The sequence below is a fragment of the Pyrus communis genome, chromosome 8 (assembly GCF_963583255.1).
Source record: "Pyrus communis chromosome 8, drPyrComm1.1, whole genome shotgun sequence".
NCBI lineage: Eukaryota > Viridiplantae > Streptophyta > Magnoliopsida > Rosales > Rosaceae > Pyrus > Pyrus communis.
The window spans coordinates 26014632-26041627 of record NC_084810.1 but is presented as its reverse complement, the minus strand read 5'-3'; the positions used below and the strand labels follow the sequence as shown (position 1 = coordinate 26041627).

Below are 26996 nucleotides of genomic sequence, written 5' to 3'. Positions count from 1 at the left end.
TGGGGTCGTCGGAGCGCTTCACCATATTCGAGATACCTTATGGCTTAAGCTAGGGTTTCGAAATTATGTATCAATCCCGACCAAGATGATCGAATTAAAAACCAGGTAGGATTTTATCTATTTAGGATTTGATGGCGGTCGGTCTAGTTTTATTTGGATCAGGCCCATCATTTTATTCGATCTAGTTGCATTTAGGCTCATCATTTGGACTTGGCCCTTGACCGACCCTGTAATATTTTTATTTTTATTCTTTTGGACTCCTTTTCTGAAGCCCAACTCTTTCAATTTTCTATAAAACAAAATGACACTTATCTCCATATATACAATTATTGTAAAACACTCACTAGAGTGTTCAACAAGTTAATCTTTCTCACGAGTTTTTATCGATAATAGTCAAAATTTAACACCAAATTTCATAAATGTCACATTTTATAAAATCTTTCAAAAAATAGAAGATTCATTTAAATAGACTTAAATACCCTCAACATTAAAACCAAATAAACATAAACTAAATTCAATGAATTAAACCCTCAAAATTAAAAACCAAATAAACATAAACCAAAGAATTTTAATTCAGTCTGCATGATTCTTTAGGCTATTTGGCAGGAGAGAAATTCTAGAGTGTAGAAAGGTAGGATCGGTCACTCACTTGATGTTGTTCAGCGGGCTACTGCATGGTTACAAGAATTTATGGCAGCTGTCTCTCACTCGTCGTCGTCGCGACAACTGTTGCAGCATCGGTAGAAGACTCCTAGAGATGGTTGGCTTAAGGTGAATGTGGATGGAGCTACAAGGTTAGAGAATATTCAGGGAGGAGTGGGTGTAATTATTAGGGATTTGGCAAGGTGCTTTAATTTGTTGCTGTTGGTGCATGGAGCAAGGTAGGAATTAGGTCTGTTACCCAGATTGAAATGTTGGCGGCACTTGAAGGTACTAGTCTTGCAAGGAGAATGGGTTTCGCTTGTGTTGAATTAGAGAGTGATTCATCTCAGACAATCAACTTACTCAACTAGTTCTCTGTGGAACTCACGGCATTGGGTTTGACTGTAGAAGATGTTTTACTGGTTGCAGCGTCCTTACTTTCAAAATCCTTCTCTGGAGGGCCTCGCACTTTGAACAACAATGCCAATGAGATCTATTCAAGTGTTGAGTTTTGGATTTTAAGGGTATTTAGGTTTATTTACGTGAATTTTCTACTATATTTGAAAGTTATAAAAAAAAAAAAAGACATTTATGAAATTAGGTGTTAAATTTTGGCTCCCTTTCTCACAATGCTTGGCTCTTGCTGCTAATCCAGCTTCCATTCCAAATTCCCAATTCAAACCTTTGCCCCAAAAAAAAAACCCTAATTTTGGAAAAAGAAGAAAATCCCGAAATTTGGAGAGAGGAGGAAGAAGAAGAAGCAGCAGCAGCAGCAGAGAAAGCTAGGGTTTTATTAGGTACAGTGTGATGAGAATGGACGGTGTTGATTGAGGATTGGATTTGACATTTGTTGGACATGTGTACCGGACCAGCACTTTTATAGACCTTTTTTTCTTTCCAGCCAAATGATAGAGGGAGGACAAACCGTTTTGTTTTCCCGGTGATATGTTGTAACTCGTTCATGTGTGTGTAACATAAAACCCTATACCTTACAAGCATTTGGAAGTGCTTTGTGGAGATGTACTTCTTCTAAAAGCACTTTTAATTTTTTATGAGCATGGGTTTTTTTTATAGAATTTCCAGTGGACCTGCATATTATCTTGGAACATTTCGGTGTAACAAGAAAATAAAATATCTTAAGAGATCGCAACGATGAAATCAGGGATTGTCTGAAGAATAAAAAAATTATAATGAAGAAACAATTCAGTATAATAAATCATTAAACATAATCAAGAAGTACAATTAATGATATTTCATTAGTTCTCAGTGGAACCTTACATCAAAATCTACGACATTGAGGCCTCGCCAGAGTCATAACATGAAGCACAAACCATTTTAGAATGCTAGTAAGAGACATCATCTTGAATACAATCCATGAGTCGCTGAAGCCTCGCATACGTTCAATAGAGTAATTCGATGAGCCCCATGACTCGCCTTATTTTACCTTGAAAAAGAATTTCACTCAGGTTAGTTATGCGGTAATTATTTGTAATGAGAGGTTTTAGTTTTAATTATTGTCAAAGACAAATATGAACCACATTATTGCTAGCTCGTTGTGAGGTTTAACCTACTCTTACACCATCTTAGTGTAGATAATATCGTTTGTTTAATAAAAAAAAAAAAAGATACAGAGAAAAAAATAAGAGGGTAGGGAAAACTTAATAAGTGCTAAATAACATTATGTTGATTTAATTTCTTTTATTGACAAAGTAAATTCTCTTTGTTGTGATTAATATGGGTAATGCTATGAATACTAAATTTGAAAACTAAATGATGTGTCATCAATAAAAACGAACACGTTTATCAATGCTTAAGTAATAAATCAATTATCAACTTCCATGTAATTTAATTTCTAAAATTTTATCTATAAATTTAGTATTCCTAATATTACCTATTAATATTTTCAAAATATCTTCATGAATTATTATAAATTTATAAACCATAAAAAAAAATAAAAAATAAAAAATAAAAAAAACACTGGCCTTTAGGTATAAAATTAAGGACACAAAAGCAGAATTGTCTCATTGTCCAACATATCACACAAATAGACTTTATTTGATTCCTTTTCTATAAGGGCACCAATTAATTGTGGTCATTCTTAAACGAATGGTACAAATATGGACAACACACCCGAGCATCATATTTGTGTCTTTATTTAACACATAAAAAGCCACAATTGTTTGTTATATATTATTTGTCTTCGATTATTGGCCCTGTCACACTCTCTCTCATACGAAATTGTGCACACGTGCTCATTTGGTGGTTGTTAGATTGTCAAAAGTGAGACATAGAAATGGAATGAGCATCTTTCTCGGATTCTCTCTAATTACATATGTTTATCGTATATTGTGTGATCAGAAATTATTATAAATTTTTTATTTAAAATTGAATATAAACAGTATTTAATGAAAATTGATTACATAATATACAATAAAAGAATATGATTGAAGAATCTTCAGAATTTTCACAAAAAAATTCAAAGAGGATCCTTAAAAATAGATTGTATTTGTGGCATTGAGATCCTCTCCGGATCTTTCACGGTTGCCTCAGCCCTTTTTAGTTTCTTCCGTCCAGTTTCGTCTCCACTTTTTCTCTCTCTGCTCATAGCACCACCGCCATGGGCATCAGTTATGATTCATGAAGGCTCATAAATTGTCCTTTTTTTGGTTTCAGCGATATGAGATCCACAGAGGAGAGATTTCCCTTGATTTATTTCTGATGCTACATTGTTTTCCGTGATTCATTTATGGCCGTTTGATTTCCGTGAACGACCAGGATTTAAGCGTTTGTCGGATCTCCAGATAGAGATCGGGAGAGGATCTTCAGTCCGTATTTGTGCTTCACTTTTTTATCACAAAACAATATATTGGGTCCTATGAACAATGAACACGCCAGCAAAGGACACAATTAACATTTTAGTTGCTGCAGTACTGTCGCTAGATATAAAAAACATATTGGTGTTAATATATAAGAATTTGCTTCATAGGGCACAATTTCAAGTTTGTGCTCAGTGTCCAAATTTTTAGTAGCGAATAATAATATTTTTGAAGTGTTAATAACACAATTTCTTTATCGATAACATAAACATACAAAATTAGGTTTTAGTGTCCAAGACTCCCATATGGCACCACTCTGACAATTCTATTGCATATTTACCCTTACACTATATAACAAGACAATTTCAAAATGTTGGTCCCTAGTCCCGGGCCATATGGATATCGATTGCTATAATCTCAAGTAGTAGACTATACGAGGAAATAAAAAAAAAAAAATGTATTGTGTGGGTGTGCATGTATGTCCATATCATCTTCTTACGTACGATCGTGGACCCCTGGTTTGTAACTTGTAGAGATTAAAATTGTCTAGGAGGAATCTCCGTCCCTATGGCTCTACAGTTTCCACCGCCAGTACTCCACTCGTCTCCTCCTCCAATCTTCACGTGCATTGCCTTTGTTTTCGTGACTTTGTATTGAAGCGACTCATCGAAAGCAACTGATCAGCTGCCTAAAACTTATTACCAATAAACAAAAAAAACACAAGGAAAATAAGATCCAAGAAAAGGCCAAGCTAGAACAAGGGCCACCTGTGGCATTTGCAGTTCTTATATAATGTGCTTGCTTTTGTTCTTTTATATGCGATAGTGATCGAGGATGTTTTTAGTTTGAATTTCCCTTCTGAAAGGAAACGATTTCTTTCACATCATTTTTTTTTTTGGTGCTCCTTCACACATCACCGGTCTGTTATTTTCAAAATAAATAAAATGATTTGAAAGAGATTAGTTGAAAGGAGTGCATATGCCCCTTTTTTCATTACAAATTTACAATACAATGAGATGAATTTATGATTGAGTACCGTTACTAACCAAAGTTGTTCTCACTAAATATTATCCATCAAATGACGATTGTGGTGCAGATCGGTCTTCCCGTAATTGGTATATGATAGATGCAGCTTAACTTGATCGAGAGCCTCACACGTTTCTTCAACATATATATAGCTGCCAACTACAGCATTAAGGTGGACTAGATTGTGGTAGCAGATTTTTTTTTCGGACTCCAAGATGATTGACAACAACGTTCAAATTCGTCACACAAGGTGATTGAAAATTCGTCACACATGATGAGTTGGGTTGCGAGTATTAATTAATTACTTTCGTATTACCAATTGATTTTACATTTAAACCTCAACTTTCAGCATTTATTTGACTTTTAGTGAATTTGTTTCTATTGGCAAAGTGTTCGATTACATTTCTCCAAGTGCTAGGGTTTTACCTCATAAATGGGTGTACATTCTTTGAGTTAATTATTGTGTACTGCTGTAGTGCAAGTTGAAATCTATATTATATATGGGTTTAACGAAGAAAGGATATTATTGCCATTTTGCAGTCTTATTGATATGTGAATACAATTTATGTGGAAACAATTAATTTTCACGTATTGGTATCATGGATAAATGAATATCAAGACCCTGATGTGTCAATTGAGTTTTGAATATTCTTTACTTAATTACAAAATAGCAGCATCAATATATATATGGACCACACTTCAACTTACTAATTTAAAAAATAAATATCAATGTGTAGATGTAGATTCTAGCACTTTTATTTTTATTTTTATATCAGCTCGAAAATGTAAAATGTAAGGGAAATTCAAATGTTATAATTTTAGTACAATAACGTAAAAGCTCTCCCTGCTTACACCAAGCAAAAAAAATCAGTGCAAAAGTGAAGTGGTTTTGTCGTTTGGGAACAGAAAGGTGGGATGAATGGGAAACTAGAACGGGTTGGATGGGAATGAGGACTAGTGGTCCCCACATAATATTATAATTATTTTTTTCTTCAGATAACAATCAAACGTCACCGTTTTACCTGGTTTTGGCCTAGATTAAAAATTAAAAAACAAAAGCCCAGCGTGCAGGGAACAGCGCAACATCATGAACGAACAGAAACAACCATCGTGTTTTCCAGTTTCCAACTGAACCAGAGGGGCTTAGGATTCGCTCCTGGGCGCCATTGTTTATAAACACAATTGTTGTATACTTAACCCAATAAGAGAAGAAAAATGTTAAGGGGATTCTTTTAAAAGTGAGATTCTCCATAAACTCTCAACCACTTCATTGTCTTTTGTAAAATGTTATAATTTTAACACGAAATTAACATTAAACTATAAGATAACAAAGATCTATAAAGAATTCCACTTTTAAAAGAGACCAATAGCATTTCTTGTAAGAGAACGAAAGTTTAGTTAATTTGTCCCTCGTGACGCAAACCAATTTGCTCACCGAATTGCAAGATATAGCTTACAGGTCTACCTTTTCCTACCGGGAGAGCTCGAGTACTCCATGACTTATGAATTGTATATTTGATGACAATAAATTAGAATGATTGTGATCGAAGGCATCTGCGATCTAAATATATCTCAATTCTATTCCATTTTACGTAATTGAGGTGAACATCTACATCAATTAAAAAATTCATATGTCAGCCAAGGTGGATATTTATAATTTTACATCAATGATTTTTTATTAATAAAATTGTTAACAAAAATAATAATGAAACCTACGTGCTCATGTTTTCAACCTCACCGCTGCGCCCCCTCCCTCTACGCTCTCCAATTTCACCTTCCTTCATCGACGATTGATAGTGCTCAACCCCCTTCATCACTGCCAACTGGGCAAATTACAACCTGATCGTGCTCCAGCGATTGATAGTGATTGTTTTGCTTTGCCAACAACTTCAAGTTTGCAATTTCAATGGTTTGTGCCTTCTAGCCAAACTTTGGATTTCATAGGGTTTTATCCCAGCAACATTGAGCAAAAATATGAAAAGGATTGCTTACGATGTTTTCCCTTCTCTTCTACTGCTAGGGATTTGCCGAGTGGAAGAAGATTTGGAAGACAACCTCTTTTCTTAATTCTTCATGAACTTTTGGTTAGCGCCAAAATCTCTTTCTATTCCTTTAGGAATGAAAAATTCCATGTTATGTCCCGATGTTGTCGAAGCTTTTGGCTTGAATTTTCATTGGAATTATCATCTGTTTGCCTCAGATCAGGTGGAGGGGTGAATCGTACAAAACAGGGAACTTAACAGATAAGGTTTAAGCATAAAAATAAAATAAAAATAAAAAAACATTTATTAAAATAAACAGAAATTCCACCTAGGTTGACACCTCAACTTCCACATCACGTGGTATTCTGGTGATATATTAATAGGGTAAGAATAACATTAGAGAGATGATACAATAATAGTATATAGTAATGCTAGAGAAACTAAATTTTTAAACAAAATTTTTGAACTAAATGACATGAACCACGAGCTGGTGACTTAGTGATAAATGGCAGATTGCGAGACTTCCTTCAAATTAAAAACTGGAGGTCTTGGGTTCAAAACCCGCTTCTGGTGTGGAAGCCAGACTTGTCTCCAGAGGGAGGCTGAAATATCTCTGTGAGTCTTTCAGGCCCTTGAAAGGGGTGAATATCCATGGCTTTCCACCAATTGTCCCCCTTTTGAAAAAAAAAAAAAACTAAAGGACATGGTAGTTGATGATTGAATTATTACTTAAGCGTTGATAAACGTGCTTATTTCTTATTGATGACACATCATTTAGTTTGCAAATTTTGACCACAAATTTAACCTTCCTAATATTACTAATAGTACAAATAGATGACAAGTGTAGCACTACTCTTTTTGTAATTAAATATGCTTCTCCCAATTCTCTATATAACGATAACTTCATGTAGCCCAAGTCGCCAAACAAACATACACACTCTTATCTTCGTTATCCTCTCCCTCTCCCTTTCTCTCTCTCTCTTTGTGCGCAAATAAGCAGATGTTGAAGCCCCAAGTTCACCAATCAAAATCCAGCCAAACTCTCTTCCTTCAAAAGCCATTTTTTCATGGCAGAGCCAGAAGTGCTTCATTTCCTGTCTGGTCAAGGCCTTCCTTCATGCCGGAAATTAAATACAGAAACATAAAAGCCACAAGTAGTAGTAGTAGTGATAATAGTAATACTCCTACTACCACGACTAAAACTACTACTACTACTACTACTACTAGAATTACTACTACTCCGATTCCAGACCCTACTACTCCAACTCCTCCTCCTGCCACCACCACTACCATTGTGACTACCGAAGTTGTCACCAAGAAGTTCAATAGTGTTAAGGCCACTCTAACCGTGACGCTTACAGTTGGAGGCTTTCTGTCACACCTTGGTCTAGCCCGAGGACTTGATGATATAACAGATTTGCTGGGTCAATCACTCTTATTGGAGCTTGTTAGCGCTGAGCTTGATCCCAGTAAGTATGTATATAGCGTTCGGCACAGCATGCATATGCATCAAACCATATCTTAACTACTATCATGCGAACATTAAAGGACAAACGACCTTTCTAAGGATTTCTGATCGAGTAACCTAAAATGGTCAGCCAAAAGACCCTATGCCAGAAAAAAACCCTACGCCCTAACCTACCCCTTCAGTCACCCCACTCCACTGCCGGCAAAAATTTTAACCAAATGATGTGGATGATGATGATTGGATTATGTATTGCTTAAGTGTTGGTTAAAACGCTTATTTCTTATTGGTGACACATTATTTGGCTTGCAAATTTGATTTAAAATTTTGGTTTTTGTAGCATTATCTCTCTCTCTCTCTCTCTCTCTCCCTCTCTTTTGATAGAGGGGTTTTGTGGTTTCTTGAACTAGCTTTTCGAAGGGGGTGGAAGTTGATGGGAGGAGTCTTCGATAGGGTTTCTCATTCCCTCTATATATCTTTATGTGTATGTACCATTTTTTTTTTTTTGCTGTAAATTTATGCAAGCAAAATCAAACCCAAACAGTGGGTACGAGAGAGATAGAACAATAGAGAGAGTTAGAGGGTCGCCCGCTGTGGGGTTGGTCAGGGGGGTGAGCTCATTAATTGATATGTATATATCACTTGCCATATTAGATGATAAAGTAGTACAAAAATATAGTTTCTTTAGCATTTTTCTTTATTAAAATACAAAGTATATAATCAATTTCTCCCTTCTATCTGAATCTGATCAAAAGTAAACTTTAGCTATTAAATTAATTGAGATTTTTCATCTCAAAAAGATTTAGAAATTCGATATACTTAGTGGTTAAAAATAGATGCAGGTTGTAATTAACGTTTGGTACTGTTTTTTTTTTAAAAGAAGATTTATTAATTTGTTAAGCTTTGTGATGAAGAAACTGGAGAGGAGAAGGAGAAGGTTGCGGGGTATGCACACAGGAGTCGCCGGCAGGAAGGAGAGATAATATACGAGACAGATTTCAAAGTTCCAGTAGATTTTGGGGAGATAGGTGCTATCTTGGTAGAGAATGAGCACCACAAGGAGATGTTTCTCAAGGAAATTGTCGTCGATGGCCTCCCATGTGGCTCTATTCATCATAGCTGTAACTCTTGGATTCACTCCAAGTATGACAATCCTGCAAAGAGGGTCTTCTTCACAAACAAGGTCAGCCTTTTTCCAATCACATATATTATATCTGTGGCTAAAATATATATTATATCTGTAGTTAAAGTGACATGGCATGCTGACATGGCATGCCAACAGTCAACAAATTGTGAAATTTATTATGACTGGAACATAGGTGGTACACCACGTGTTTTATGTAAGTGGTAGAAATTTTTATTTTTTAAGTTATTAACTTTTTAACAGACATATCTCACAATTTATATAGTGACATGTGATATACTATCCTGTGTGCCAGTCACACTAAAAATCTTTCCAACAAATCTGCAACAAAATTGATTTGGATTATAATAGCACAAAAAGTGCTTTGTGAAAAAACCAAGTGCTTCTCCCTAAAGGAACCAGATCCCCTCCGGATCCATATATACTAAGCATGTTGAGAAGGCGATCCGGGCCGTTGAAATTTGATCCAATGACTACAATTATTATAACTTTTAGAAGGCCCCCTGTTTGTAGCCGTTGGATCAAATTTCAACTGTCCGATCGCTTGCTTAGCAGGCTCAATTTTATTGGATTTGGAGGGGATCCGGTTCCCTCCCTAAAACAATTTAATTTTTAATAAAACTTTTGTTGTGCTTCTAATAAAAACCCTACAACTTAATTAGTTGGTTTAATCTGTTTGCAATTTTTCTCCGTGGAGAATGAAATAATAGACTTAAATAAGGATTACTTGTTATTGGTTATTACTCATTAAAACCCAACCTGCATTTTTTTAACCGTTTGATCTTGACCTTCGTTTCGACTGGTGCATGATTTTGTGCATGTGTGGAACAGTCATACTTGCCATCTCAAACACCAAGTGGGTTGGCTAAGCTAAGAGAAGAGGAGCTCGTGACCTTGCGAGGCAATGGCCAGGGAGAGCGGAAGAGCTTCGAGAGGATATATGACTACGATGTTTACAACGATCTTGGTGATCCTGATAAGAATTTAAGACTAGAAAGACCAGTACTTGGTGGCCAAGAATTCCCGTATCCCAGACGTTGTAGAACTGGACGACCACCATGCGACGCAGGTACAACATTACATGTTTTTTTCACTACAATCTAACATGTTATGTTATTAGATTATTAATTTAGATTGATTGCACAAACTCAAAGCAGAATTGACTTCATGGTGACAAAATTATAGCTAGCTAACCATGTACTATTATTGCATGTGACCCAATCTCCTAGTGGATAGGGTGTTGTGTTTCTTCTACCCATACGTCCAAGGTTTAGAACTTCTCTCTAAATTAATGTAGTTGTTTCAAACTCTTCTCCATTCCCTTAATAATAGTAATTAAAAAAAAAAAAACTGTGTACTATATATAATTGTATGACAAGAGAACACTGTTTTAAAATGTTATCTTAAAGTTACTAATCAATGGTTATACATATAGATTCATTGTCCGAGAAAAGGAGCAGAAAACATTGGTACGTTCCTAGAGATGAAGCCTTCTCAGAAGTAAAGCAGCTAACATTTTCAGCAAAGACACTGTACTCTGTGATGCACGCATTGGTACCATCGCTGGAGATAGCGATCGCTGACACTGAACTTGGGTTCAAGTACTTCACGGCCATAGACTCACTTTTCCACGAGGGGATTCAGTTGCCTCCCTTCAAGGAACAAGGGGTTCTCAAAGCCTTGCTTCCCACGCTAGTCAAGGTTATGTCTTCTGGAGATGACGTTTTGCGTTTTGTACCCCCAGAAACAATGAATCGTAAGCAAATTCAACCTCTCACGTACCAATATATGTGTATTAGACAATGAGCCTCACAACTGTTAGTTAAGTGAAACTACAACAAAATAGGCAACAATTACTGAGCAACGTCGTTGTTGTTAGATAGCGGATATAAAAGCGTGACAAAAAGTCTACAAATTAAGCCACGCTTGTTCTGTGACTATTGTTCTTTTTTCCTTATATAGTTGTTGACTGTTGAAGAAAAAAAAAGCATATATATATGTGTGTGGTCCACATCTACAATCTAAAAATATAAAAGTAAAAATATCAAATATTCTCCATTTATTTGTGTGTAATTTTTTTTTTTTTTGAATTGTTTGTATTCATGGTTGAGGGAGTGGGCTAAGCCTCACAATGGATTACCAATAATGTTGTTCAAATTCACCTTTGGTGATAATCAAACCTAAGACATCTCACCTATAAATAAAGAGGAATATCACTAAATTGTAGTACTAAGTGGCATTTATGTTTGTATTTGCATCATTGTATGCATAACTTTCTCACAATATCTAACTAATTGAACTTTCTTCGTTGGGCTTATATTTAGGGGACAAATTCTTTTGGTTTAGGGACGACGAGTTTGCTAGGCAGACTCTTGCAGGTCTCAACCCTTACAGCATCAAATTGGTGACGGTATGAATTACTTATCTCTGTGTAGTGACACTACTAAGCATTAAGTTTATTTCTTATGCTCGTCCATATTGTCAAAAATAGAATTCCAAAAAAGAAAATATGAAAATAATAAATAAAATATAATTGCAGGAATGGCCACTGAAGAGTGAACTAGACCCAAAGATCTATGGCCCGCCTGAATCAGCTATAACCAAAGAAATAATTGAGCAAGAGATAAAAGGTTTCGCAACAATTACTGAGGTAGATATATCATAATATTATTATTTACAAGAGAATAATATATGTTCTTGTTCGAAGTCTGACACGTTATATCATTTAAATGGATTTGATATATGGATGCAGGCCATAAAAGAAAAGAAGTTGTTTATTTTAGATTACCATGATTTGTTTCTACCCTATGTGAGCAAAGTAAGAAAGCTCGAAGGCACCACACTATATGGATCGAGGACTTTGTTTTTTCTTACCCCTGAAGGTACACTCAGGCCACTGGTCATTGAGCTAACAAGACCACCGATGGACGGAAAGCCACAATGGAAGCAAGTTTTCCAACCGGCGTGGAACGCCACGGATGTCTGGCTCTGGAGGCTTGCTAAAGCTCATGTCCTTGCCCACGATTCTGGTTATCATCAGCTTGTTAGTCACTGGTAAGAAATAAATAAAATTAATGTTACATAAAATATCACATTCTTACACTAGTGATTTTAAAATATCACATTCTTACACTAGTGATTTAAAAGGTGATACAAATAATGTAGTTGAAATATTTTTATTTATCCAATATTCTAGGGGAACCGATTAATAGCATCTCTCGTTGCTTTGCAGGCTACGAACACATTGTGCCACAGAACCCTACATAATCGCCACAAATCGCCAACTGAGTGTCATGCACCCAATCTATAGATTGTTACATCCCCATTTCAGATACACCATGGAGATTAATTCTCTTGCTCGCGAATCACTCATCAATGCCGGTGGTATCATCGAAACCTCATTTTCGCCTGGAAAGTACTCCCTTGAGCTTTGCTCTGTTGCCTATGGGAAGGAATGGCGGTTTGACCAAGAGGCACTCCCAGCTGACCTTATTAGAAGGTATGTACTCTTATCTGGCTGTGTAGATACACAATGTTAAGGAAACGTCTCTTGTTAAAGAGTCTAACATGTTATGATATAATTAACATAATAACAAGTATTTGGACACTGATTATGTGGACTCTTGATTGAATGGACATTTTAAATTGACAGTTTGATAGATTGATAGTTTGACAACTAAACATGCCTAACCTGCATGTAGTTTCGTGATACTAGGATGACTTAATGAAGTAGATGAAAGGTCTATTAGTGGTTCATATGTCAATCCATTTGTGGAACTAATATAAGTGATTATTGACATATTTTCTTGTGAGCTTCCTCATATGATAATAGAACAAATTATCTAATTTTCTTCTAAAGGTACTGTTTAACTAACATGTTAGTGACGATATTTAATTTGTAATTGCTAGGGGCATGGCGGTTGAGGACCCAACTGCTCCACATGGGCTAAGGCTAACAATTGAAGATTACCCTTTTGCCAATGATGGACTCCTCTTATGGGATGCCATTAAACAATGGGTCACTGACTATGTAAACCACTACTACCCAGACTCCAGCATTGTCCAGACTGATCAAGAGCTCCAAGCATGGTGGACAGAAATTAAAACAGTTGGCCATGCAGACAAAAAAGATGAGCCATGGTGGCCAGAACTCAACACTCCGGAAGACCTAATGGGCATCATCACAACAATGGTTTGGGTTGCATCTGGTCACCATGCAGCTGTCAACTTTGGCCAATATGCCTATGCAGGTTATTTTCCTAACAGGCCAACAATTGCAAGGACCAATATGCCCACTGAGGACCCCTCAGAAGAGGATTGGAAAAACTTCGTAAGAAAACCTGAAAGTGCACTTTTGCAATGCTTTCCTACACAAATCCAAGCAACAACAATCATGGCTGTTTTGGACATTTTGTCGAATCATTCACCGGATGAAGAGTACATTGGAGAGAAGATGGAGCAGGCGTGGGCTGAAGAGCCTGTTATAAAGGCGGCGTTTGAACGGTTTAACGGGAGATTGTTGGCGATTGAAGGAACAATCGATGATCGAAATGCCAGTAGTGAGCTGAAGAACCGAAATGGAGCTGGGGTTGTGCCTTATGAGCTTTTGAAACCCTTTTCACAACCTGGGGTTACAGGAAAGGGAGTTCCGTATAGCATCTCTATTTGAACAATGAACTAGTGTGTGCTTTTGGTCCATAACTCTTTCTCTTTGCTTTTGTTTTTTGTTAGCATAGTTTTAACTCATATGACTTCTGACAATGATATTGGCGAGCTTTCCCCACAATTACGCAATGTAGAAAGCTGGAACCGTGTTTAGTAGCAATAGGCATTAACTCCATGGTTTAAGGAATAAAATTGTGAGTGAGTGTGCGTATATATATATATTTTTATATGAGTGTGTACTCTTATCAAAGCTGAAAATAAAATATATAAGTTTATCAATACTTCCATTTGCTATTATGGGGCCAATAAAAGTGTGATACTTCCCAATCTACAGTTGCTAGTACAATGTCAACATTAAGAAATATATATATCGACAAAATAATAACATAACATTGAGAACAACAGAAATATCAAATATTTTATAGATTGGTATCAGCTACTCTTTCTCTGATCAATAATGTGTGAAAGCTGTTGAGTTAGCTTGTCACAGTCGAAACATATCAGTCAATATATGGTCCATGGTTGCTTAATTGTACACACTATGCCAATGTGGTCCAGATCCGTGTGAACATGAGCCCATGCAAGCGCCTTTCGACAAAACTACGAGCCCATCAATTTGTCTTTTTGTTACAATTGAAGTATCATATGTTTTCAAGTTGGTCCTACCTTCTGTGGCTACAAATGTTCTATTTATTGGTATTATGTAGTACTCATTCGGTTTCATAAGGAGATGTCATTTTTAGGGTGACAAAAGAAAGTATTGAACTTCACCGTATATTTGAAATCGAAAGCATATACTAGCTAGTCTTGTAAAATCTTGATCCCCACATGATTTTATATGGTGGATAAGTGAAGAAACTGTTGTATGTGCATGATAATTCTATATAACATCCATTGCATGATGTGTGTGGATCTCACTATTATTTGGTGGCTCTCATACATATATTTTGAGAGGTAAGATGTATAAACCCAACAATATTCAGTAAATATTAGGTTCGACACGTAGGTAGTTTGCTTGTATACCATATCAAGATATGAATATTTAAACTCAAAATAAATTAATTCGAGATCTTTAAGCATTAATACAAAGATTTTATTATCTAATTAATGAATACTTTCAACAACTAAGAGGATATTATACACATTAGTGCAAAACCTCCATTCTCTAATGTAGGATGCTCTCAACAATTCGAACATATATAATTCTTTTTCTCTCACTAAAGTTTATATGTGTGTGGGAGATGATTAATTAGTCTTGTGCTGATGGTGAACAAAGAGAGCATCTGCATCAAGATAAAACCAGCATATGCCCTATTCTTTTGGCTCTTCAACAATTCATTTTTGTATTCTTCTCATATATTTTATTATGAAAGCCAAAATCACATGCAAAAAGTTTTCCCCTAATTGCTAGCTATAACAAATTCTGGGGTCCAGAACAAATTCTGGGATATCCTGATGGTGATGATCTTGCTTCGAGATAGAGCTCGAGGAAGAGTGAATAATATAGTGGAAACCATGGCAAGATAGCGACTATTCAGCACTTTTATATGTGATACTTTGTATTGGTATTTATCCTTTCAACAACAATCAAAGCTCAAATATTTTAGTGGAATTACCATCTTTGCAAGTTTGCAGTGGCTTATTTTAAGACTTCAATATATAGCTTCTATTTTTTTGAAAAAAAATATACATAGTTTTTATTTTCAAATTTATTAGTCTCTTGAAAATGTTTATGTTTAGAAATAGAGTAAATTGTAGCAATGGTCCCTCAACTAAAAATCAATTACCATTGATCTTTTAACTGATCAAAATGTGTGGCTATAGCCATTTCGTCAATTTCGTTAGAATTTTGCCAAAATAAGTTATGTTGGAAGGACCATTGCTACAATTGGGGTTCCTCAACTTATCCAAACGTGTAACTATGGTTATTTTCATCAACTTCCACTAGCAGAGGCACATGAGAACTAGGTCACTAGAGTAGTCCTAGGCCTACCCTAACTTTAAAAAACAAGATTAGTATTATACCTATCTGTTGCTTTGCAACCCTTTTCAACACTTAACACAAATTAAAATCCAATCATTTATCTATCTTTTCATTCAAATCTCATCCCAAAATTAAGTATAATATATCAAATGGTCATTATCACAAACCAATGAGATTAAATTAAAACCCATTATTCACTTTTAATTAAAAAAATCGTCTTTCACTCATGCACTGGCAAGCTATTCCCCCTATTCTTCTTGAATTTCATATATTTAGCCATTCCAAATCCCAAATTTATTGAATAAAGAACAATAAGGTTCGTGAAACTCTATTATTCTCTATAAAATATTTGTTTCTATTCTATCCTACCTCTTCCTTGAGTTTTAGGGTTTGCAAAATTTTTAGTAATGTTCTCTATTGAGTTTAATTATACTTCAAGTAGTATAGATGACATCATGCAATGGTTTCAAAATACGAAATTCGTCGAGAATAATTATAATTACTATAAATAGATAAAAATATCTATGCATATGTTAATTTTGACTATTTAATTATTGGGAAAACTAATGAAAATGGCTTGAAAACTTTGAGTTTTAACAAAAAGAATAAAATAAATGGTAAAGTGAATGGTACCAAGATTGACTTTTTAATGTAAAAATGTGGTTTTTCGTTAAAGTGAACAGTACCGGGAACTTTTCGTTAAAGTTCTCATAATTATTTGGAAATATGTTATGATATTTTGCATTTGTAAGTTTATAATCACTATTGGTTTAGTTTTCTTCTATACTTGTGTGAGGCCTCTCCTCACAATAAATCCTGGCTCCGCCACTGTCATCTTCGTCAAAATTTTGTCAAAATGAGTTATGTTAGAAGGACCATTACTACAATTGGGTTAAAGCTGATGGACCATTGCTCCAATTGAGTTAAAGTTAAGAGACCATTTCTCCAGTTGGATTAGGGTTGAGGGACCAATGGTAATGAATTTTTAGTGGAGGGACCATAGTTTCACGTTTTGATGAGTTAAGGTATCAATGGTAATAGATTTTTAGTTGAGGAACCGTTACTCCAATTGAGTTAAAATTAAGGAACCATTGCTACAATTTATTCTTTACAATTTATTCTTAGAAATAAAATATATAAAACATTTAGAACGTTCATCACTCGTTAAATATTTAGATCCCATTATCATGTATAAAACACTCCAACTATTGAAAGAACCTCTAAACATAGTGGAAAGAAATATCTGCTTTTTTTATTGTCGATATTTTGAGCCACTCATAAATTATGTCTTTACTTTTTGAGAAATTTTTTGAACCAATATGCTGAAAGCTTAGGGTATCTTTTCAACCCATCATTATAATCAACAAAGTTGATACCAAATCGAACAGTGTAACCCATAGTCCATTCGAAATTGTCCAATAGTGACCATGCAAAGTACCCTTTCACATTGACACCATCTCTGTAAAAAATAAGATAAAAAAATAAAATAGAAAATAAAGATTAGATATCTAATTTATATATCGATCTATAATGTACATACTATTATTAAGAAAACTGTCTTTTACAACTAAAATGGTAAATGCACTCATGTGCCCTCTTCAAGTTTAAACGTTGAATACTAGTATTGAACTTAGAGGCAATATAGTCATATCACTGCATATGCACTCTCTTATTATTTTCTCACACCTTTTAATTTCTCTTTATGCATAATACTCATTTTAACTCCTTCCACATGCATATTCTTCTCGGTGCGAACCCAACTAAGTATCATATTTTCCACTCAATGTGTAATGTAAGTGAGAAAATATGATAGGTGGGTGGAAATAATAACACCTACTATTGTACTATATACTGATCACCATATTATTAGAACAACTCTCTCACAAAAAGAGAAAGTCGAACAAAATCAGTGAATATGGTACGTAAAAGTTAAAAAGGGAAAAAATAATAATACTCACTTGATTGCTTCTCTAAGGTAATAAAGATGGCGAAAGTGATAGTCAACTCTTTGGTTGTCAAGAAGAGCGTCCTCAAGCGACAGATTAGGATCATTAAACTCATTCACGCCTACAATACAAGGGGGAAACAATTACAAAGCCTTAAACTCTATATATGAACTATTATAGCTTAACTACATCAATAAAAACAATTCCGTCATCTCAAAAAATATAAATGCTTTTAAAATGACTAAAAGTATTTTTGGTGAAATTTCTTTGGTATCAATTTTTAGCAAAAATGCAAGTGAATTGCAAGAAACACTAGGAAGCACTTCAAGTGCTTTTGAAACCCCAAAATATTTTTTCTAAAAACGGTTTCAGTCATTGTAAAAACACTTCCAAATGAGTCAAATATGTAGTCATGTAGAAAATAATTACCATTCTCAGTGATGTAAATAAGCGGATTATGATATTTTTTCTTCGTATAGAGCAAAACATCTCTAATGCCTTTCGGATAAATATAGAGTGAAGCAGCCTGCAAGATCATTTACTTGATGTAAATTGGGAGGTCGTGATAGTAATCATTCACTATATATAGGATTAAATTTCTAAATCCTCTAGCTATCATCCATTGGATCAGATTATTAATCATATTAATTATTACTTGAAGTATGTTTAAAAGGAAATTATAAGACTTTATCCATCTGATACTCACCTTTGGCCCAATGGGAATTCCATTACGCTCATCTGGCAAAACAAACGGTCAGGGTTACTCTAAGCTTAGGCAGCAATCTAACACATAAATATTGGGTACGTTTTATTAAATAAGGTCCAAGTCAGAAAAATAAGTTAGCGAGCTGTGAGGGAACAACTGAGTTTGCTAGGAGGTTAATGAGATAGCTTGAGAGCTAAGCAAGCTCAATTGTTACCAATCGAATATGCCGCAATACGAAAACCTTTTTCTCTCTACAGCTAGCTCTTCTTCCCTTCATTAATTATGTTTAAAGTTACAGGCTGCAGTTTTAATTTTCTTCAAATCCTCTGTTCGTTAAGATATTTTAGATACCAACTGATGTGCATGCATGGTTTCAAACATGCACATCAACTGGAGTACACGTGAAATCCACTTACTTTCATGGAGTGAGTTCGATCTTGAATTATAATGACACACTATTGTTAGCGTGAGTTTAATAGTTTTGTGGCTCATTATTATATAAGAATTAAACTCAAAAGGACCACATATTACACTCAGCAATTAAACTCAAATTTTTAGGCTCACTTTGTGAGTTTGATTCCAGTTTTATAAGAATCGAATTCAAATTTTCAGGTCCACCGAGAAAGGCCTTATACGTTCAAGTTTTTTAACCACCAACAGTAATTGTGTCAGAATACGAATAATATAACTAAATGATAACTTTAAGTTTATATCATTCGTACCTGACATCGAAGCGGGAAAGTCTGTTAAGTAGCTTGCATTGCTAACAGCTAGTTGGGGTGCATCAGATACATATTTGGAAAAATAATAGTTCAATCCGATAAAATCATATGATCCTTTTAGCAATTTAGACTGCTCCTTGCTGAATTTAGGCAATCTGTTTCCAACAATAGATCGCATGCTATAAGGGTAGTCACCATTTGACATTGGGTCCATAAACCATCCCAATGTAAAATCCAGGACTTTAACTGCAGCCTCTTTGTCTTTCTTTGACTCAGAAAATGGCACCACACCTAGGGAAACCAATGTCACCCCTATCAATCCCTTTTGAAATGTCTGCACATGTCACAACATTTTGTTAGTCTCGCGGTAACTATATCGAAAGTGATCTGAAACTCTTAGATATCACCTGATATTTTTCCTTGTATAATTTAACAGCAGCAGCATGAGCAAGAAGCTGGTTGTGTGTGACCAAATATGGCTCAACCCCTGAATCTCCACCTGTGCAGTTGCGTTTTAGCGAATCGGAACATCGTCCAGGTGCCAAATCTCCAGTGGCATAACCAGCCACACTATATGCCAATGGCTCATTCAAGGTGATCCAATGCTTTACTCGATCACCAAATTCTTTATAACAAAGCCCTGCATAGTCCTGAAAATGCTTCCTGCATTCATATGTAGTCATTCATGGATAAATATTGGATGCGAAAAGCAGAAGGTTGTATTGTAACATAACATTATTCACTTACACAATTTGAGGACTTAGGAAACCACCATATTCATCTTGCAAGGTTTGGGGAAGATCCCAATGGAAGAGTGTTACAAAGGGCTTTATATCTGCAGTCATTCGTTAATAGAAAAATAGTATTAAACTACCATTTACTTTTTTTGAGTATTCAACGATACCTGTAGTATTCAGTATTTAATTAAAAATTACCATTGGCAAGGAGTTCATTGATGAGATTGTTGTAGTATTCTATCCCCTTCTTGTTCACACCTCCACTTATTTTCCCATCTGAAAAATACAGAAAATCATCACTAATAGATTTAATTTAAGGGTGGTGTAATTTACATACCCTTTTTATCTTTCACACACTCAGTTAATTTTTATCCTTTAATATTATTCAATTATCGATCTGACAGCTGAAAATAGAAAGTCGAGTGTGGAAGATAAATAAAGATCTATGGTCCTATGGACATATAGCACAAATATAAGGGCCATGAGATATGGCATTAAACTTACGTGGTAGCACTCTGGACCATGAGATAGAAAATCTATAAGCATCCAAACCCATTTCCTTCATAATCCCCACATCTTCCTGAAAAAATATGGAATTAGGAATCAGAGAATGATGTCATACATTTTCCATTAAAATTATTGTCTCACAATTAATTATTGAAATACACCCACATATATCGCATATATATTTTTATTCAATTTAGTTATATGCTCTTGTACCTTGTAGCGATGATATGAATCTACTGCAACATCTCCATTGCTACCATCTTTTACCTTACCTGCAATTCACCATAATAACTTGCATATTCAAATATTATATTAAGAATACGTGCAAAATTATTTATCAGTTAAATTACAAGAATTTCACTCTTTTTAGGTTTACTGCTCATTGTCACTGGGAAAAATCTGTAACTAGAAAAAAAATCCAAATCATATTTTCTGGTCTATGTGTGTGGTGATTCTAATCTCTCTTACAGGTTTTTTTAATTTGTCTCTTATAGTTCAAAACTGAATGCAAGTATAGTTTTAAAATCATGCCGAGTAGAGTAGCCTATTCATAAAATATTTTATTCAATCAGGTTAGCAAAATACACAAACGTCAACGCCTGGTCTAGTAGTGCAAACCTTATAATTAAATAGGAGATTAATGTAATTTACTGCATAATAAAATTCTAAACTTTGAGAAGTTAACTAGAAGGAAAACCCTAACCATTGTTGAGAATTTTGTCACAATACTTACATGTGTTTAATTTAATCATCATCTCGACAGCTAAATAGTGATTGTATTAAATACATATATTCTATGAAACATATCTGGCTGTTAGATGATGATTGAATTAAATATATGTAAGTATTGTAGTTAATCCTCCGTCGTGGATAGGTAGGTTGCAAATCATATTGGAGCATGATCCCTTTTGATTCAAGACAACACTGACAGAAAGCAAGAAAAAATAATTTGGGTTACCTTAATTTGGGAGGGTAGGTTGCAAATCATATTGGAGCATGATCTATTTAGACCTTATGACTTGGGTTACCTTAATTTGTCACAACATATTGACAAAAAGCAAGAAAAAATAATTTGTTTAATGGGAGCTAGCCATTTGGACTACTCTTAAACAGAATACTATATGATTTAATATGCAATTCCAAAGTATTCGTCACTCGTCTATAAAACCGTGTCGGCCGGCAACAATGATAAGTATGGTTTGAGCTCTTCGGGGCATATTATTAAATCAATCATACCACAACAACTATGGATGCTAGCTACCAAACGACCTCTGATAATTTCGCCAATATTTCAAGTGTTATTGCATTTCTCTCATGAAATTTTAAAATTTGATTCCACTAAATTTGGTAAAAAGAATGTAAAAAAAGGATAATGTTAGGAAGACTAACTATTTAGACCAAATTTTGTAAATCATGACCTAATTAATGATGATTGGGTTAGTACTTAAATGTTGATTTTTTTTTTTTATAATTTTCTTTGCATCCCAGGGAGCCATTAAATTTGAGCTAAAAGAAGAACAAGAAATTAAAACTGACCTGGGTATTTATGAACGTATGTATCCCATATACTTGGACCTCTACCATCTTCACTCGCAGCACCTTCATACTGAAATTTACGCAGAGTTACATATACAGGTGGGTAAATGCATCACAAAATAAAAAGACAAAATCATATGTTAAGAATATTTAGTTGCAAGACTTACGTATGTTGCTACAAAAGCTTATATTGTAATATTAATCAAGACCATACATTCATTTAAAAATCATGTTGATCAGTCGTTGTGTGACAATATATCAGCATATTTACGACGACACACAATCTAAAATACATGGAGAACACACTATTTCCTTTAATTTACACGCAAAATTTGAAAATTTATGCAGCAAAGTACTTTACCTGGTAAGCGGCTGAAGCTGTTCCAAATAAGAAACCTGTAGGAAAACTGCTCCGGTTGAGGGAAGTAGTGTCGTACAGATCTGTACTTACTCTAGGTATTGTAACTCTACTACTCTTCACCATTGAGGCAAGGACAATTACCAATAAACCTATAAGCTGTATAAGAATAGAGCCTCTAGATCTGGATGCCATGATTGATTTTGGTTAACAATAAGCTATGCACCTTCAGCTACCAGGAGGCATTTATAGACAGCTCAAGCAAATATATATTGACAAGAATACAACGAAACAAAGACATAGAAAAAGACTGCAGGCTAATATATCAGTAGAAAAAAGAGCAACAGTGAGCAACTAGTGACGAGAATATTGTTAGAGTGGCAGTTGGTTTACTGATACAAAAACGTGACTAGGAATAACTTTTTCACAAGTCACATTTTCGGTGTCACCTAATCGAGATTTTTTTTAGTGTGATCAGTACACGGGTGGTACATCACGTATTACTATACAAATGTGAAGATTTGTGTGTTAAAAAGTTACTAACTTAAAAAATAAAATTTCTCATCATTTACATAAAAACATGTGATGTACCACCTAATCACCCCAGCAATAGCTTGTGACTACTTTTTTTTTTATTTTTATTTTTTAAACTGCTTCTTATGTTTCTCTTGTTTCCACTAGCGGTCTCTTCCATTACACACACACACACACACACATATATATATATATTGTTGATATTGGACTATATGTTGTAAGATATTATTGACATCGTTGATTATGTGAATTTACAACTGTTAACATTTGAATGATATGGTTGTTGATGTGTTGTTAATATTTTGTCCGCATGTACATTTAACTGCAACATATATGGAAGAACATTTCCAATGAAAGACCTTAAAATAAGGCCTCCACCACCACTTTTGATAACTTCTATAGGGTCTCAAAGAAAATATTTGGGTAAAGGAATATTGGTTCCAATTGAGATTCCTATGGTATGGTCCTTAAACTCAGGGACTAAAATGATGGCTAATTACAGAATCGTTGATCAAAACAAGAAGATATCTGATTGATACTTTGAGGTTTGTGGTTAACATTTTTGGGTTGCTTGTGATATTCTCCTTGTGTTCTATGGCGAGCGACCGAGTCACCGGCCGAAACATTGTGATTCCATAACAACGGCATGTGGTTTTCAACTTTCAAACAAATTTATTAATTGAGTGGGGAATCGCGGACGGCGAGCTATGACTAAGTGTGCCGGTTGCCGGCGACAACGGTCTAGCTGTTAGCAGTACCATGCGCATAGGTTTAATGCTCTAGATGATGACAGGTGTCACAATCCTAGGATGATGACACAGCTTTATATTTTGTATAAAGCTCATCTCTCCTCTCCTTTCTGTAGCCATTTTTTCATATCGTTTGATCGAATATAGTTTCTTCTTTATCTCTTTTTAAATATTAATGCCAGCCACTTATAAGCGTTTTTTGAAAAAATATTTTTATCATATGATTATTCATGGAAAATTTAAAACTAGTTTGGTATTATTGTATTTGAAAAACAAAAATTGCTTCTATTGTGCTAAATGAATAAACAGTTATAAAATAAAAATAGTTAATTATTTAGTAAACTCTTTTGTTAAAAGTGCTTTTATTAAATGCCACAATTCCAAACCAACCCTTAAACTTTTAATTAAAATGTAAACATGTTTTTAATTAAAGCTCTCTTTTGAGCAAAAGTACATCTTATGATAGCAAATCCTAAATGAAGCCTTAAAAACTTTGATGCCAAAAGGCAACCACTAAACAACAACGTTTTGCGAACTATTCTATAGGATATCCTTACGCTTGGCTGCTGCTAACATTTAAAAAGTTGATCGAAAGTTTATTTGTATTTAACTATAGTTGTAATCGTCACACAACTTTGTTTTTATTTATTTATTTATTTTTTTCAATTAATGAGAAGGAATTCGAGAGTTAGTTGATGTGTACGTACGTGTATGGCGGGTAGCATGTGTTTGTAGCATTAAGATGGGTGCTGATGAGTCAATTTCACATTATATATTTTACCCTATTCTTAGCATATTTTAGTTAATATTTTAAAAGAATTTTGATACTTTGAATTGTATTTTCAATATAGGATATTCGACTTCTTCTGGAGCAAAACATGGTTAAATGGACGAATTTTGGATCAATTCTAGTTGGAGGATGATCATGAGTCACTTAACTTGATCGTATCAAAATATTAGATTTTTCTACCAAGCGGTTATTTTCTGGCAATAAAATAAAGGAGTGATGCGCGGTGCTAGAATAGTGACGTTTTGGGCTTGACTTGCGTTTTTGGAGCCTAAGATGACCTCGGATTATGGTTCTTGGAGATTTTCTACTTTAAGGTGTTTTCATTCATTTTATTCTTAATAATATTTTCTATGATTTCAATTATGAATATGCATAACTAATTCCTTTTGCTAGGGCGAAGCCTTGAGCCTTAGCATGAATATGTGATTTTTATTTAATTGCTTATGATTGATTGCATGCGTACTTTGAATTATTAATCACCGTGATTAAAACTATCTAATTGTCTTAATGTCTGATCATCATTAGGATATTTAGAAAAGTAATTTGAAGCAGTTTTGGTCAAAAGGTTTCCTAATATCGACGTTGGCTTATTATGATTAATAATTGTAATTTCACTTAAGATGAACACCGCGTCTTAAGTGTTGGGGTTTTCATAAAGCATAATGAGTATTTCATGGTCAGATTTGATTCGAACGTCCGGACGAGTTGCATGTTAGATATACGTTCTATGTTGGAGGTTTCAAGTAGAATATAAAGTAGGAAAATCTAACCTTCAAAGTGGCATGTGTAGATTATAGGTAATTGGTAAAAGTACATAGGATTGCTAGGTGATGGTGGAACCCTAGTGCTTTCATAAATTGGTATTTAAAACTCTTTTCTTTTGTCATATTAGTTTTTAATTAAAAGTCGTTTTTAATATTACCCAGTTTCAGAATCTATTTTCTCAAATTTTAACTCTAAGTATTTAATTAGGAATTATTTCTACATAAATTATCCAAATAGTCTTTGAGGAGAATGACCTTACATGAGCATCTATGCTACAACATCCTTATATTCTTGCAAGTATTTCATGTGTTTTTATTCCTATTTTTGTAGGTGGTAAAATTCCTATCAGGTGCCATTTAAAAAGTTGATCGAAAGTTTATTTGTATATAACTATAGTTGTAATCGTCACACAACTTTTTTTTTTTTTTTTTTTTTTTCAAGTAATGGGAGGGAATTCGAAAGTTAGTTGATGTGTACGTACGTGTATGTCAGGTAGCTTGTGTTTGTAGCATTAAGATGGGTGCAAATGAATATTGCGTATGGTATTCTAGTCCGACAGAATCAAATTAACCTTAAACCATCTCTTGCTCTCAATCGATTTCTAACTAGAAAGTAGACAGACAGCATTTGTCAAGGTGTCCGTAAAACCTAGGCCAAAATCCAAGATTCCAAATATCAATAACTTCTTTCGTGATGTGGAGGTTAATATCAATTAACTTTTTTGAGATTACATGGATGAAGGTAGGGTTCTTTCATGGTTTTTTGATTAATATGACTACTTTCCATATAGCTAATTGATTTTTTAGTGAAACTTTCACTTTCTTCGTAGCAATTGTTCCATGTAGGAAGTCCAAAGGCCACATGTGCTCCACATCACTCGATGCGTGTGGCCATTCGACTTCACACGTGGGACAACCTGCTCTGATACCATGAAGAAAGTTGAGGTTCCACTATAAAATCAATTGACAATATGAGGAGTAGCCCAACCTCTTATAAGCCATGCAAGGTCCCTCCTCCCATCAATGTGGCACTCATTCTCAACAAAACAACTATAGGAAAAAAGATAGAATACTAGGAGAAAAATAAAAATAAACTTGATCCTCAAGATAAGCAGACAAAGTCTTGAGGAAATAACTTAGAAAATAATTCAAATCTAGTAAAGTTAATCAATAATCCTCAATACTCCCCATCATATTGGACCATGTCCTGTTATTGAATGACATCCATGTCAAGATCAAGCGATTGACATAAAGTAGTCACCGCGATCGATATCGAACAATCATAACGGTTGAAATCAAGTATTCACAAGTCACGACCATCGTTATCATCTTACAGGAATTCACAGTGCCAACAAGATGCTAAATAGCAGAATCAGAGTGCTTCATCACTATCTTCCTTGCTATGTAGAAAGGTACGCGCATATTTTTGGTATAATTACAAGTCTTTGCTTTTGTGTTGGGATCAATGCTCTTGCCTATGGATAGGGGCAAATTAGCTGCGAAGGCGAATTCACTGGCTCTTTTGATATAGGAAGTTCCTCAAGCATGCCGGGCAGCCTACAAGAAACGAAATATGATTGCAATAGATCAAAACACTAAAGTTGAGGTATAACAAAGGGCATTGATAGAATAACTCGAAGGAAGATAAACAAGGAGATCAATACAAAACGAAAAATCTTGTGCTACTACAAACTCAAGGCTTCACTCTGTTATCAATAGATTCAAGGAGCAAGTTATAGTATGGGATGCTGTGAATGAAAATTTACTTTTTAATTTCTTTGAACGTACTTGGGCTCAAAAGCGTCGGCCCTTTTTTTATATATAATATGGCCATTAGAGCTGATGGATTAACCACCACGTTCATTAATGAATTTAATACTATTGAGGACAGAAGAGATGGTTTATGTGCACCAGCTAAGTAAC

At 34.7% G+C, this 26996-nt stretch overlaps 2 protein-coding genes across 2 annotated transcripts; one reads left to right on the top strand and one right to left on the bottom strand.

Annotated features, from left to right (window-relative positions):
* Nucleotides 1–7391: 7391 nt before the first annotated feature.
* LOC137743685 (linoleate 13S-lipoxygenase 2-1, chloroplastic-like) lies at nucleotides 7392–13986 on the top strand. Its single transcript, XM_068483616.1, has 9 exons — nucleotides 7392–7935; nucleotides 8846–9114; nucleotides 9907–10144; nucleotides 10511–10831; nucleotides 11400–11485; nucleotides 11615–11725; nucleotides 11828–12129; nucleotides 12308–12574; nucleotides 12985–13986. The coding sequence occupies exons 1-9, from the start codon at nucleotides 7467–7469 to the stop codon at nucleotides 13742–13744; spliced, it is 2823 nt and encodes a 940-aa protein (XP_068339717.1). The 5' UTR covers nucleotides 7392–7466; the 3' UTR covers nucleotides 13745–13986.
* A 3028-nt stretch (nucleotides 13987–17014) lies between these two features.
* Nucleotides 17015–22431, bottom strand: LOC137743524 (beta-glucosidase 13-like). Its single transcript, XM_068483437.1, has 12 exons — nucleotides 22240–22431; nucleotides 21879–21948; nucleotides 20556–20614; nucleotides 20340–20415; nucleotides 20034–20111; nucleotides 19846–19933; nucleotides 19506–19761; nucleotides 19099–19432; nucleotides 18377–18408; nucleotides 18100–18196; nucleotides 17683–17791; nucleotides 17015–17183 (listed from the first exon to the last, which is right to left on the bottom strand). The coding sequence occupies exons 1-12, from the start codon at nucleotides 22429–22431 to the stop codon at nucleotides 17015–17017; spliced, it is 1560 nt and encodes a 519-aa protein (XP_068339538.1).
* Between the last annotated feature and the right edge of the window lie 4565 nt (nucleotides 22432–26996).